This window comes from Anarrhichthys ocellatus, unplaced genomic scaffold (assembly GCF_004355925.1).
Source record: "Anarrhichthys ocellatus isolate YVR2014 unplaced genomic scaffold, GSC_Weel_1.0 scaffold6, whole genome shotgun sequence".
In the NCBI taxonomy this organism is placed as follows: Eukaryota; Metazoa; Chordata; class Actinopteri; order Perciformes; family Anarhichadidae; genus Anarrhichthys; species Anarrhichthys ocellatus.
Window position 1 is genome coordinate 322,136 of NW_022280036.1, and position 16,147 is coordinate 338,282.

Here is a 16,147-nt window from a genome sequence, read left to right on the forward strand (position 1 = left end):
TGCCCTTTAACTTTGCATAGCAGTACTACTGCGATTAATTCACCTCTTCAATAATTATGAGAGCTTTTTTTGTCAGGAGTGTAGTGTATGCCATTTTGAAGCAATGCAAATTTGAATAACTGCTGAATGTGACTACCATCTCAGTGGCTCTTTCCCTTTATCATGCCAAAAGAAAGGATCACAAAAATCAAAATATAATCAAAACACTTTTTACACGTTGCGGTTGCTGTGCCTGTGTGTCTGTGTGTCTGTCTCCAGCTGTTTTGTTTGGTTTCCCAATCTGGGCAGTGTAGCATTGAAGGGGGGTTTACCTGAACACAGCTATTTGGTGGACCACACCCCTCCTCAGCCTGTCAACACGGAGTGATTGCAAGATAAGCTCTAAACACAGGTCCTGCTTAATGAGCCGTTTAGACTCAGCCACCCCACTGAATCCTCACTTTTCTTCAAACTGGTGAAATATTGTTTTGAATTTGGGAATTTGTCCTGTTGTGTTGTGCTTTAAATTAGGCAAAATAAGGCAGGTTGTTCCATTAAAACCAAGACAATCACCCATGAATGAGCTTTCTCCAAACAAGCTGATTTGCAATCGCACCAACTCATCAGACACATGTTCTCATTACTTTAAAGGGTCAGTTAACCCAAATTGCAAAAAGCACATTTACTTACTTACCCCTGTCAACTCTTGCCCTGTATCCAGTTTTGATATACGGACTATTTTCACAGTAGTAAGTCATTTCAATGAATATTCGCCCCAGGAGAAGCCTGTGGACACTGTTTCCAGGATAAGGTGTCAAACTGTTTACATGCCGTTCATTTGGGTAGTGAGGAACACAACTGCTCCATACACCTCCATGGCAGAAATCTTAGAAACACATCTTTGAAAAATAAAAACCCAAACTATCTGATGGCTATACTGAAAAGAGTTAAATGAAAAAATCTGTTGTAATTTTGGTGAACTCTTCATTTGAGAAAAATGTTTTTTGTTTTTGTTTGGTGTCTGTTTTTGGATGATATGTTAAGAGGAATATTTCTGCAGCGAAGCCCGTATGTTATCTTCCCAGCAGCGCATTGCTTTATGTGTCTGTTAGAGGCTCATGAGTGTTGCTCCGCCTAACACTGAGTATTACAAGGACTCGAGGGAGTCAGCCTGGATCAGATGATATTGCTGTGGAGATGAACGAGGCGACAATCCTCTTTTCTTTTTTTTGCATTGGTTTATAAAAACACGTTTCAAACATGTGCAAACATATGGCTTTTTATTTAATTGGAATGAATATTGTAACAATAAATCAAAGGAAATATGAACACCTATCAACATATGGCGGCTTTACTCCGTTTTTTTTTTTTTTACAAATCCAAAAAACAAACAAATGGGATCTTAAATCTGCTGCATTGCATTTAAATACAGAATGAAAAAAGAAGAAAAATGCAGAGCAAAACCAGAACAATACACCGTGGTGAAATAATCAGACATGTACAACATAACGGGCCTCATGCAAGAACATTTTCGTATTCTTATCTTAACTGTCTCTCACTTGTTTTCGTACCAGTGTGCCATGTCAGATTCACGCTCCGAGCTTCAGATAACTGTGTAAATGACCAGTGTAAACATGATTAATGTTACTTGTGCGTAAATGAGCCAGCATTAATGAAAATTGTGTATCGGCATAATTAACGCCCCGATTATACCATATAAGGCTACGCGTCCTGACCCATATGTCCTATATTGAAGTCCTGCTTTCAGAGATCCATAAATGGAAGTCCACAATTTGTTATCAGCGTCAGTAGCGGAATTAAGAGACCTGCTAGGGCCAAGGAATAGGGAAAAATAACAAGTGTTGTTAAAGCCCTTTCACCTGAGGGTCATACTGTCAAGGAAACAAAGAAGAAATTTTTTCATATGATCACCAAGGTGATCCATGACTGCAACGGGAGGGGTTCAAATATTTTAGGTCATTTTGCGATTTAAATTGTAGTGATGGTGATATTAGAATTATATTAGCCTATAATTTGAAGTGCAGGAAACAGGAACACGATAATGTCAACATCATTATGAAGTGCAATTTATAGAGGATTTTCAAATTTAAAATTGCTTACTTGAATGGAAGTGCCGATAAGAGCAAAGTAATTGCACATGACCCCTGCCACATTTCACTCAAAAATTGTGCTCTTACCTACGAGGAAATTCAAGATACAAGAAAATTGGTGAATGTGGCAAGTTCTCCTAAATCACTGGTTCAAGCCTCTTAATGACAAGTGGTTCTTGCATGAGGTCCACTGTACTTGTTCATTAATTTAAAAAAAAAAATTGAAAAGAAAAACATGTAATGTTAGAGGTGAAATTAGCCTTTTTTTATACAGTATATTTTTTGGTTTCTTTCAGATAACAAATTACTCTATTCACAGAATATACAGTTCAATAAACATTTTGTTTACCAGTATTTTTTAGGTGTGCTCACATGTGGGGCCATTATTATAATTGTTTTACTATCATTACTATTTATCAGTGTTTGACTCATTCACAGTACATGCTTCTAACCTCCAGACACAGCATATCTTCCTGCTTATTGTCCAGTCAGTAAAGATACTGCAAGCAACCACACAAACAATACAAGAGCAATGCCTTAATCAAGTCTAGTCCCATGAGCAGATTTCTTTACAAAAACACCATCAAAATCAAGATATTTCATTATACCATGATCAATCAAAAGCTGTTATTTTTTTGTTTTATTTTGGTGAATTTTATTTTATTTTACAACAGAGCCTACTCATGAATACTGCTGTTAATCACAAAGAAGATGAGACAAGACTGGGTGGCCCCATTTAATACTGCATACCCCTCACACATTATGAAGGGGTTTCTATACACACCTGTGGACTGAAAAAATCTTTGGTCAACATTAGCAGTATGCAACAACCAGAACAGTAAAGACAGATCATATATTACACCATACAATAACTTATTGGTCAAGCTCACAACACTATAGCTTTTTAACAAAGACTATTTTTCAAAAAACATTGTCCAAATAAACGAAAGGACACATGTAGAGGTTACTTCACTACTGCTTTTGATCAATACACACAGCTTCACAGGGAAGATGTGAACATCTGACAACAGAAACACGAGAAAAAAAGAACTCTTATGATACAGTTTCATGGCTCAACACTCACTTGGACAACACGTGGACAAATTCAGTTCATACAAACAAATATTTTTAAGTTCTAAAATGAGGCAAACCAATGCAAAGGAATCATTGAGACTCATTAAAGTCGCATTTCGTAATGTTGAAGATGAATTTACTGATGACAAGTCTATGTTCCGGTTACTCTTTATATGTTGATGTGGAAACACAAAGATCATTTTCCCTTGCAGAAAAAGCCATCAGTTACAAAAGCAAGTTGTATTTGCCACAGCAAATTAACTCCTTATTGTACTTTTTTTTCCTGCCCTTTTCCCCAAAATATCACAATAGGATATACGGGGTATGGAATTTGAAAAGTGCTAATTGGTGAGCCTTCTTTAGGTGCCCAAAAACATCGACAACAACAAAAAGACAATTAGAACCAGGGAAATCAGTCATGTTGGCATATGAGCGCAAATCCCTACTCCTGGTCCATCGTGGAACCTGAGCTGACAGCTAGGTTCCTATGAAGGTTTGGGTTTTGGCTGTGCCTGTTTCTGCTTCGCACAGAAGAGAAGGATGTATCGCAGCCAGGGACTTTACACTTGTGAAGCAGTCGCAGATGGACAGTTTTGTAATGGGCTCTGAATGTGCCCTTGTTGCTGTAGACCTTTTGGCAGATGTGGCAGGTTATTGGAGACCCACCCCCACCTCCCTGAAGCCCGCCTTGTCCTCCCCCAATGTAGCCCAGGGTTCTCTCTCCCGCGAGTACCAACTCCTCGCCCCCAGGCCTCCCCATGCCGATTCCATCACAGCTTTCATCACTGTTCTCCATGTGGAGCACCTCCTCATCCTCTTCAGCCCCTTCCTCACTACCGGCACCATCTGAGTCCCAGGAAGATCGAACGCTGCCACTGCCACGAGGTGGGGCAGAGGAGGAGGTGCTCAGGTCGAGGACTGCCCCATCCTCCCCATCCTCCCCACTTCCACCACCTTCTCCTCTTCCTCCTAATCCCTCCATGTCTGCTGAAGGAGATGCCTCAGCACTATTTGGTGCAGTAGACACTTTGCTCATTGGGAAGACCAGGCCCATGCGATTGTGTCCTCGAAAGATGACGGAAGTCTGGCTGGTTGGGTCTCGATGGGGTAGATCTCTGTCACGCTGGTCTTGGTAGTAGTCCAGTGCAACCATGTCTCTGTCTCTACAGTGGGATGAGGGCAAGTATAGGGTGTTGGCTGGGCTGAATGAGTCTTTGGTCAGCAGCTTGTGGTGCAGGTTCAAATTTGCACTGTGTCTGTAGATTAAAAAACAAACAATTACATGTAGTATGCACCACATGGTGTATATATACAGTATATATATTGTTTACAGAGGAAGTGTAAAGAAAATAATACATAAACAAGTCAGAAGTGTCACACAGTCATTAAATATGGACTTCCCTTTAAACAATGTAAATCAGTTTGTATGCATCACTTGCAACCACTCTGTCCCGTCCCACAATCCGATTCACAAAAGATATTGCACTAATAATATTACAGCGCAAACATGGCCATAAAGTTTTGCAGTTGAGTGCATTTTTCTCTGATTGTATTATCCATGTGGCAAAGTATAAATTTGGCCAACGCACCAAGAAAAGAGTAGGCAGAACAATATCAGAGAGAAAAACAAAGAATAAATGATCAGACAGTTACAGGTCTTGACCGCAGAAAAGCAGAGGCATTTCCAAAAACTTCAGGCAAGGAATTTAAACGTGACAAAGAGAAACCTTATTTGGACTTTAATATCCCAATTGGTCAGATGCTTTTGGTGTTTTTAAATGCACACCTTCAGACTGATGAAGAAGACGGCGTGGCACCCATTATAAATGTGCCACCACCAATTCTCAAATCGCTAATAATTTTACTGTAACTGCGTGTGGGTATTAGCGCTGATCTTGGTGAATTGGACTGTTTTTGCAATGAGGCTCATTTGCATAGAAAGAGGCCAATTTTGCACCAAATACCTGCAAATATAGCGTTGAGACACGACTTGCTTGGCAGCCCAGTTATGGGTACATTTCACCATTTGGGATGCTTTAAAATGACAGTTTCTTTTTGTCTTATTAGTGCAAGTTTAGCGGCCGCAAAAGCCGCACAATCCTTTTGTGACTTGCCCGTTAGTGTCTGCATGTATATAGATGTGTTCACATATGTGAGGACTGCACATACTCACTGTGTGTACAGTCTTAATACATTTTGTTTGCATGCAGACATCTGCTCAGAGTTTGCCCATATCCTATGTCGACAGGTGCCATGTTTTCCGCTGCACCGATATTGCAGCTGCATGAATGAGTAGGACTTGAGCTTCAGGGCCCAAGAGTCTGTCGTTTCCATTCTAAACAAACTAGAGCAGCTGATTTTAGTAGGTCCTCTCTACCAGAACATTTGCATATTTCAGCGGCACATGTTAGAGAACCACTGATCTTATGCTATATTACTCATATACAGGGTGTCTGCTAGGGGAACCCATGAGGACAACTGAATGAGCTAAACAGCAACAAATTAGAGTTGGGATATTAACTCTTGCCCCCTCGGAAACAGTAAAATGGACAGGCATGAATTTGTCAGCAATCCTGATAACCTGCACTCGAACAACAACAAAATATCAGTGCTTCTCACCTGTCTCGGCTCCTGCGGGAGGGGAAGGCAGCATTGCAGCCGTCCACTGTGCACATGTGCATCTCCTTCAAGTGGACATTTTGGTAGTGCATTTTGACACTGTAGGGGTTCTTAAAGGTCTTACTGCAGATCTCACAGTGGTGTGGCAGGTCAGCATTGGGGTCAAGGTGAGACAAGCCCAAGTAACCGACGTCTTCTACACAGCCGACCGATCCCTCTCTCTCACGGTCTATGAGCTGGAGAGCGCCCCCATTAGTCAGTTTGTGCTCACCGTCATCCCATCTGAGCTCTGAAATCTTGTCAGCTGCATGCTGAGACTTGGCATGCTCCCTTTCCTCCCTTTCTTCATTGCCATTGGGTTCCTGATAAAGTAAGTTGTTGTCACAGTGATTCTCCATCAGTCTGTCTTCAAACGGGGAAGATGCGGAGGAGATGACCCCTGTTTCAGCTTGCCTTGGCCCATCATCTTTGTCCTCCCTCATTGTCATTTCTCTATCTAAAGTGTGGTCCAACAGATGCTTGGCCCCCTCCCTTTCCTTCTCTTCGCTAATGTAAGCTCCTCTTGACTCCCTCTCCTCCCCAACTTTTCCTGCGCACATATGCCCTTCTGCTCGGATTCCGTCACACTTTTCCTTGTCCCTGCCCTGAAAAGGAGCCTCGTCCTCAGAGCTGCTTCCCTTATCCATCTGCTCATCTCGCTCTACCACTTCCTTCTCTATCTTTATTGGCATGCTTGACTTCCGAGACTTTTTCTTTGGTATGGGGTCTGTCATACAGGGTTCAGGGGCCATGATTGGTTTGATAGGTACAGAGGAGGATAACAGAGGAAGAGAGGGTAGTGTTCCTGGGGTGTTGGCAAGCTCTGCCGGGGTTACCAGGCTGCGGTAGAAAGGCAAGACTGGCTGTACTGTTTTTAGGTTAGGGAAGAGGATGCCACTCTGGCCCATGCTGGGGAATGAGCTGCTGTGGAGTTTAGAGCCAGTGTCCACATGGCTCACCATGTAGCTGGGCACTGACTTATGGCTTTCTGCAGAGCAGATGGGGATGGGGGTTCCATAATCAGCCCTCTTCTCTCCTGGAGAGCCCTCATCACCAGACGAGCTGCCCCGGATGTCTTTGTCCCGGTTGTTACGGTTCATAGGCATGTGTAGCCGTGGGTTTGGGTTGGCACTATGGCGATTGCGACTGCGGAGCGAGCTGAAAACCATGTTGCAGCCATCAATGGTACACTTGTGCTTAATCTTCAGATGCACTGCATTGTAGTGGATTTTCAGTGTGCCTTTGTCGTAAAATGTCTTCTCACAGGCGTTACAATACACTCGACCTTTCTTAAGAGAGCATCCTCCCCCACCACCTGCTGAGACCCCTCCACCGCCACTCCCATTCCTGTCCAGGGAGAGCAGCTTGCCCTCAGGTGACATCTGTGTTATATCCGAGCTCATGGAGGGTGTGCACGGAGTCGACGGTCCATCTGAATAGTTGTCGCTGGTGGAGAAGTCCTCTGCCTCAACCTTTGTGGTGGTGGCAAGGCTGTCCATTGGCCTGTCTGCACTTCGGTCTAGATCAGCAGTGAATGAGACAGAGCTGGAACCTAACAGGCTGCTCTCATGGGGGTGTGGAAGAGGGAGGGGGTTGTCCCTCCCTAGACCATCGCGACTTAGATCATCTCGTCTCTGACTCTGCTGCTCTATTGACCCACGGCATGGCTGCTGGTGCTGTTGGTGTTGCTGGTGCTGCGTTGCCCTTGCCGATGAACCCAGAAATGGTGCAGGAACAGAGCCTAACAGCTGAAACGGCAGCATGAAGGCCATACTGTTGACAAAGTTTTCAAAGTGGTGCATGCTATTGCTGCTCAGCTTATCGACTTTGGATGTAGAGAGGTTGGCAGCAGTGCGTGGGGTGTTGCGCTCAATGAAAGTGCGGATATCAGAGTTGGTGCGGGTGCTGGGAACCAACACCGCCTGGCCCTCCTTGTCCTGCAGAGCCATCAGCTCCACTATGGACTTGGTCTCGCCAAAACGCAAGAACTGCTGCAGTGTGGCAATCTCCTCCTCAAACGTCATGATGGCCCACCGGTCCAGCACCTTCCCGGCTACATCCTGCAAACAGGGCAGGAAGAAAGGGAAGAGCAACATGGTACAGGGAAGGGGACAAGGCAAGGATATGATATAGATTGGGAAGGAGAGGGGAAGTGAAAAAAAGAGAAAGGAGAGAGAGAGCAACTTCATCATTAGCATTATAAGTGTCTGTTGGGTTGCTCATGAATATTCACAGAGTGTGTTAGATGACACACCCTATAAAGCAGACTGGCAGGGCAGCTCAAATAAAGGAATCAGATTGAGTGTTAATACAAGCGGGCAGTGCAGAACCCTGAGAACCCTCATTACAGACACCCAGTGTTTCATCTTGCAGGTCATTTCTTTTCATTTAAATCATGTGGATTTACTTCAAGCAGAACGAGAACACACACACATCCGGGTGAGAACGTGCATTCAGGGATATCAGCAAACACGTACACTCATACACAGACTCCCAAAGGCATGCAAAAAAAATGCAAACACACACACAAATGTAGACACACAAGTAAGGGCGGGGTGATCAGAGGGCGGCTCACATTGATCAAGTGGGTCCTCTCTCCCATAGCCCAGCAGTAATCACATGTGAGTTTGGGTGTCTTTGAAAGTGAAGAGCGGCTTCGTGCCGTAACCGTGATTAATATTTCATCACAGAGCATTCATTGGGCGCCTGTCGAGGATTCTGACTCTACGTTCGCCATTAGATGAGCTAACATGAATTAAACGCAGCCCAACTTGAATACTTGATGATGTACTAATCGAAGTGAGAGCTTGCACTGACATAGTGCCTGCAGCCCAGGCCTTGGCCGGCTTGGCTTCGGCTTGAGAGGAAATCTGAAGCAAAAGACATAATATTTACAAATCTACCTGGCACAGTTTGGAGACCTCCCCGAGCTGGTCGTACCACAGCAAGAAGCAGGCTGTATCAGCAGGGTACCAAGGGAGTTTATGGCATTGGTCGCTACATCACATCCCTACTCTCTCCTGTCTTCAGCCATGCTTCCCTGACCCCTCCTCCTCCCACGTCTTCCTCAGAAATTCCCTCTCTCTTCATAGACTCTTGCTTACTTATACTTTGAGTTTTAGGGTTGCATGTTTGCCTCCAGGCTGTTTTAGAGGCTTTTCCACCCTGAAAATAATTATGCTACATACTATGTCGGAATTGTTTTAATACTTAAAGGAATAGTTGATAAATAGTTGGCCTCCCTTCCGAGATTCAGATGAAAAGATTGATATCAATCTTATGGCTGTATGTTAAGAACAAAGCTGGGGTCACAATGTGCTAAACTAGGAGAACATTACGACTGGAGGCAGGGGGGAACCGCTAGCTAGCCTGTCCGACTGTCCAAAATTCAAAAACAGGCCGACCAACACCCCCAAAGCTATTGCACATGGTGTATATTAAAACCACACACAATAATCTCTCTGGCTCCCAGCACTTCTTTGTGCAGTTCTATCATAGTTCTAAGACAAAAACACGGACAACTCCTAGACCAGGAAACACAGTCACAAGGTAGCCACGCCCTAAAGCATACCCTGCTTCAGCGTAATTATGAACTAAATGAACATCATGCTGTATTGAAGAAGACTTGAAACTAGAGATTGAGACCATAAACTCATGTTTACAATGTTTACTGAGGGAATAAATCAAGTGAGAAGTAGATTCATTTTCTCAGACTTAGATACAAGAAGTTTTCTTTTTACAACCAAGAGTTGCCTCCTGATGGCCATTAGAAAGAATGCAAGTTTTATCACTTTCATCTCACTCTCAGAAAGAAAGTAAATAAGCGTATTTCCCAAAATGTTGACACACACACACAAACACACACACAAAAGTCTTCCCCCCACTGCTTACCTGGAGGACGTATCCACGTATGTAGTCCTGCAGTGTCCAGTCAAGTGCATTGAGGATCTGTATGACCTCCTCTTGCTTGAGTACAGAGAAGAGGCGGTCCAGGAGGATCTTAAGGCGGATGGGAATGGCCTGGGTGCCATACAGCATCAGGCTGCAGATATCGAACACCACGTTGGAATGCACAATCTCCACCTGGCTGCTCTGGTACATGTGGTGGACCTTCAGTTTGCTCAGAGCTAGAATACACACATCAGATTTTACTGGATTCGATTTTATGAAACAGCACTGGTCCCTGGACTGAGCAAAGAGTAACAACAGGTTTTGAAAAAGTTGAAGGCTTAAACAAGTATATATACAATTTATTAATGTAATGTATTTCAGAAATGCTGAAAATAAATGATATAAAAACTGTAATGGGACAAAACCAATGTATATATATCAATATAGTCGTGAAAAGAAGTGGTTTGTGTGTATATAGAAATATCTAATTCCCTTTCTGTCATTGACAACAAGACTGCTTTTGTTAGGTGACAAGCTGACAAGTTAGAGATGCAATTTAGAATAGTGCATGAGCAATAGATATATAATAGGAAAAAATAAAATACACCAAAGCTGAGTGACAGTAGTCGCAGGATCACATGAGTACATATAACCATCTTAACAGGCACATTCTACGTCAATGGATAACGACAGAAATGCTGTTTGATTTTCATGCTGATCAAGTTAATTTTGCAGACGAGCACCGACATCAGATGAGTGGAACAACTTGAGTTCAGACAAAACATGAGACGTAGATGACTTAAAACAGAAAACTGTATCACACCTCTCCAAACACCCTTTTTCGTAAATATTTCCAGTCACTCTAGATCATCCAAACATTGTGGACAGTTTTCATTTAATGGTTTTACTGATAAAACAACCTCTAGGTAAACTGTTGACAGTATGTCACCATGATTAGTGGGAAACACTCTGGAACCAATGAAACCAAACCTCTTCAAATATTAGTGGTGCATTAAAAAAATATGTATTTTATCTGAAATACACATAATATTAATGTAAATAGCCTCAAGTGAATGTCTTTGCATTACCAGTAGAAACAGTGAGCTCCTACCGTGTGCTACCCAGCCATGCTTGCAGTTTTCACACTGTCTTCTCTTCAGCTTCCCAGGCTTGAAGGTGTCACAGTTACAGTTCACCAAAGTGCAGCAGATAGCCTGTCAACACAAAGAAAAACAGTTTTTCTCTTCTTTTAATGAGCACACACACAAAAATGATTCCTGTTTTTACAACAGAGTGCTACCCTCCATCTTGAATTTGGATTTGCTGACCTCTTTCAGACCTTGATCACATACATAGCCCGCTAACTTTGTTGTCTTGTTCTTTTATGAAGCAGCGGATGTTTTCTGAATTATTCAAACCAAAGACACAAATTCCTGTTTTGGCTGCAGTATTTCACAGAATTAAAATACATTTTTTTTTTAAACTTCAGCCAGATATATTGTTGTAAACCTTGAGTAGAATCTGAGCCGTGAGTGGAGCTGGCAAGTGTATTCAAAAAGTTCTATTTCTAAATTCTTATCATTAAAGATATGACATTTCTGATGTTATACCTTTAAAAAAAAAAAAAGTGTTTTATCATTCCAAAGAAATAATATTTTCAAGTGGCCACATTTGTACGTATCCCAGGAATGCAGCATAATAGCTATAATAGAAAGTGTGCCCTGTCATCTGCTAATTCTGTGACTGTGCAGGCGAGAAAGAGTCGGAGTGTGTGCGTGGCTGCCGTCAAGTTGCCCGGAGAAACTGAAAGAAAGAGCTTTGTTGCCTCAAGTAATTTTGGTCTCCTTTTGTGTATCACTCATTGCCTGGTTTCCCCTGTGATGGCAGCATTAGCACAGGTGTGTGTGTGTGTGTCTGTAGTGCTGCAGGGCAGGTCCTATCTACAGTCGGCCTAACGAAAGGTCTCAGACACACCTGGACCACCAAAACCAATCAATCAATGCCTAAGGCAGACACACACACACACACACACACATGCACTGGTCAAAGGACTCTGTCCATTAGCTCATCTGCTAATGGGTTTTATCTTTTCAGAATAAACATGCAGAAAAGCAGAGTAAGTGGACAGACACACTGAGACTTTAAGTGAGGAGTGAATGGCAGTAATGAGTGAAGTTTTCTGGGTAGCTGCTGACTTGGCAGCGGAGAGGACTCCAATGCACTGATACACTAAAAATGTCTCTGCCTCTCTCTCTGTCTTGGACAAAATAAAATCCTTTACGCACCAGGAACTGAGTGTATAGCATCATCAGATTTATGATCAAAGCCGGTGTTGTTAGTGCTACATACTGAAAACCTCAGAGTGGCTGTGCTATGCCACCTCTCTCCCTCTGCATCTATAATGTATGACCAGTGGGATTTTAGTATACATGAGCAGCATGCTTAGCTCCTCGCTGGCACTCACTCCCTCTCCACGAGCGCAGAGGGGAGAGAAGTGTGGGTGGGTGGGTACGGGACCTCCTCCTCCTCATTGAGTCAGCCGCTTGGCTCCGTGCTCGAGGCCGGGCTCGTCCTTGAGATCTGGGATCGCGTTATTTCACCTTACAATAACCTCTCATCATTAGGACGGATAAACAGACCCGAGATGAAGGCGGCGGCAGCTACTTGGCCTTGAAACGCAGCGTGGCAGCTCCAGCCTTCAGTCCCGTGACATCCGTTTGCTTTTCTCTCTATCGCCCTCTCTGTCAGTTTCATCTCCGGCTGGCTAGCTCAGCCTGCTCCGGACAGTGATGAGGTGTAAGAAAAAAAGCCCTTTTGCTCATCTCTCAGCGACATAATCCCATCATTACGGAGCACCAAGAACCAACATGGCCCAATTAGGCTAATCCCACCCCACTGTGGGTGCACACACAGCTCCTCCTGCTGCTCCCCCTAATATACATCTCAATCAGGTGCCCCCTGCTTGCTCACCAGCATGTAACACACACACACACGCACACACACATTCCAATGCACAGTGTGCTCCAGGTCCTTTATCTTAATTAGCAATTCATTTTATGAGTTCCTGAGAAGAAGAAGAAGGAGAAGAAGAAGAAGAGAAGAAATATGGCAGCGCAGGGTGGGCCAAGGCTCAGTGACCGAGCCTCCCCACCATCTCTTTCTCTTTTCTGTTGTCACAACAAAGCCTCGGCTGTTCGCACGCATCACTGAAGTCGATGACAAGAGGACTAATTGCACAAAATGATGCTGCTGGGTCACTGAAGCCCAAGCTAACACGGTGTCGCTTATTCTTTATATCAGTGCTGTTTAACAGTGTAGCCACACATCGACCCCGCCACCTCTACACACACCTCCAATACATCACACATCCCTCTAATTAGCATTGCATTACATAGTACGTGTTGTTGAATCTTTGTACTTTAACAAATGTAGTCACTTCTCCAGTGGGAGCACAATGCATACTCCAAGAGAGTTAGTGCAGCTTGAATTAAGCCTGAACGCTCCTCACATACTTGTAAAGTGTATTTCTGTGAGCTACCAGTAATAATCGAAGGCATGATGAGTGTATTAACGTTTTTATTAACTCAGAGCTTCACTGTTTGCGTTCATTCTTGACCTTAGAAATAGTGATCCAATAAAAAAAACTCTTAACCTAACTTAATTACCCCATTTGCTAATGTTGACTGTGAGATGCGCTTCAATGAGCAACTGGTTTTAAATATATATATATATATATATATATATATATATATATATATATGTTGTTTGTCTGTGTATATTTTTTTAGAGCAAAAAATGTTTTCACTACTTTTGCAAACCTTTTTTTTTCAAGTGAAAGCATATTCATTCTACTTGTGTATGTCTTGATTGTGGACGCCGGCCCCTCAGCGTCTGTCTACTTGTTAAAGTTAAAGGCGTACTGTACACTCAGAGGTCAGGCTGTGTAGAACAGAGAGATGGAGGTCATGACGGGAGGTTAAAGAGAGAGAAGGCGAGGTTAAGAAAAGAGATGAAGAAGGCCGAGACGACATTAAAATGCAGTCTGCACACCATGCGGATCGGATCCTGAGTGTGTGTGTCCATGTGTGTATTTATACATAAAAAAACCTCGACACGCCTACGATGTTTGTATGGGATTTAACTGGTTTCAGGTCAAAGTTAACCTGTATGCATTATATCCATATAGCAAATGTAACTGTTCGAATGACTGACACATTATAATTCATTAGAATTAATATTTCAATTCCTGGGTTTCATGAAATTTCCCAGGTCACTATTTCCTAACAATGATGACGGTTAAAACAATTCTATATGTATAACAGAGGTAGGCGATCAATGGCACGCGGTACTTTAACATTAGCATTTAATTGGAAATAAGATCAGTAATAGTGTTTGATTTCAATTCAAAACAGATTTAATTTAGAAGGTATCATTTATTTATTTAGTTTTATATTTATTCTCATGATGATCTGCCCAAAATCTTATTCATTGTCTGTGTTATGGTTCATCTCAGGAAAACACAGCAATAAGTTGAATGAAATCTTAAGTACGGTTTACATGCCTTCATCATTTCAAGTGTTAATTGTAAATAAGAAATGTCATTTTATCCACAACTGTGCATGAGTGTTTTTTGTTGAAGTGCCCTCTCGTCCGCATGTCAAATGACTTCTTCCACAGCCATTGGCAGTTGTTCGGCCTGTTATTTACAGCAGTTTGATTGATTTACTTCTTCCTCATCTGCGATCCGCTAAGACCCGTCCTACTCGGCCTCTGATTGGTTGGATAGAACAAGACTGGTCGAAGGTTGGTAGGGTTATTGATCTCAACTCAGATGCAGATGTTTTCATAAGGATGACAGCCTTCTCATATATAATCACATTGTCCTGACTATGGGAGAACAAGTTTTTTTCAAAATGTTGCGATGCACGTTGCCTGTATGGATGGAATAAAATTCCATAACCTGTTGATATGCTATGATATTGATACAATTTTAAAATGACACTTCATGTCAAAAAGGTTGCTGACCCCTGATCCATGTGGTGACCTTTAGATATAGATTGTATGGATATAATATAGACAAAACTACAGTGTGCATTCTAAGACAGGAAGAACTATGTTATGTCTGGTCGAAGTGGAACATCATCTTCATTCTGCTGCTACAGCCATGACATTCTTCACACACACACAAAAGAGAAAAAAAAGGAACGCTGTTCAAATTAAATCCTATGTATGTCCTGAAGGGCCACGGTGCTTTAGAGACTCAGCAGAAGCAAACAGCTGCTTGGACAGAGACGGTCCCGGGACGGACGGGGACTTGTTGGCTTAATGCGCTGGAAAACTAATCAATTAGCAGCCACCCGGCACGAACTGACACTCGATGGGGAAACAAGCGGTGCTGGTGCCAAAGAGTGAAAAACAACCGGGTGATCAGCGGCTCCGAGGAAGAGGGAGACTGACGGCGGCCAAGTGAGAGCAGAGCAGATCACATTTTACTAGCAGCCATTAATCACTTTACAAGACAATTATGGCACAAGGGGAATAAAGGAAGTGAGAGTTTTCCTTGATGGGAAATATAAATATGGGGCATTTCTGGTTCACTTTTTATACGAATTAAACACATTTTATTGAAAACTTCCACAGTCACTTTACCAAATGTATTCATTCATAATATTAGTGGAGATGACTTTCTCTTAAGGCACCGTATATGAAGGGTTCAGAGATTGTAACTAATGGATTTTTAGTTACATTTACAAATTTAAAATTTTGAGGTTACAAAATCTTTTGGGTGGTGTTTATTCCCCTCTCAACTTGGCAGCCCAAAAGCTGATAAAGCATTCATTTATGATTTATTGACCATGAATAAAGCATTTAGTTACAATTTAAAAACCCCCTATAAAGGTTGCTTTGTTAAAAAGGTACTCCGGTCAGTTGATCAACCGAACTGTGCAAGTGGAAAAAGAGACAAGTGAGAATTTGCTTATTATTTTCTGTTCATTCCTTCAGATTTTGAATTGTTGTTCAAACTAAAAGAAGCAATCTCAAAAAGACAGATTGGACTGCGGGAACTTGTGTGCGAACTTGCTCTATTTTCTGGCTTTTCAAATGACAGATTGATTCACTCTGAAAACAATTTTAATTTTAAATTTGCAGGGAATATTTAATAAAGTAACTTTTTATCTCTTCAACTTTGCATTTATAAAGGAAATAACACATGATAGCAGTTCACGCTGAAAAGTGAGATCCAAAGTGACATTGATTTTGGAATGTAACTAAAAAACCTACTGAACAATTTAGCACATGAAATTAAAGGGCAACATTAAATGACCACTGAAAAGCAAACAAACTGCTGCACAGCAGTCAAGAAAAGCTGAGCATTCACACACACACACACACACACACACACACACACACACACACACACACACACACACACA

At 42.4% G+C, this 16,147-nt stretch overlaps 1 protein-coding gene across 1 annotated transcript in view; it reads right to left on the minus strand.

Annotated features, from left to right (window-relative positions):
- Positions 1 to 1,242: 1,242 nt before the first annotated feature.
- bnc1 (basonuclin zinc finger protein 1) overlaps positions 1,243 to 16,147 on the minus strand; it is an 18,811-nt gene continuing 3,906 nt past the window's right edge. The window contains exons 2-5 of the mRNA XM_031846560.1: positions 10,825 to 10,927; positions 9,714 to 9,949; positions 5,784 to 7,882; positions 1,243 to 4,420 (exon numbers count right to left, since the gene is read on the minus strand). Coding sequence (XP_031702420.1) covers positions 3,607 to 4,420; positions 5,784 to 7,882; positions 9,714 to 9,949; positions 10,825 to 10,927 — 3,252 coding nt within the window. The 3' untranslated portion in view covers positions 1,243 to 3,606. The remainder of the gene's footprint in view (positions 4,421 to 5,783; positions 7,883 to 9,713; positions 9,950 to 10,824; positions 10,928 to 16,147) is intronic.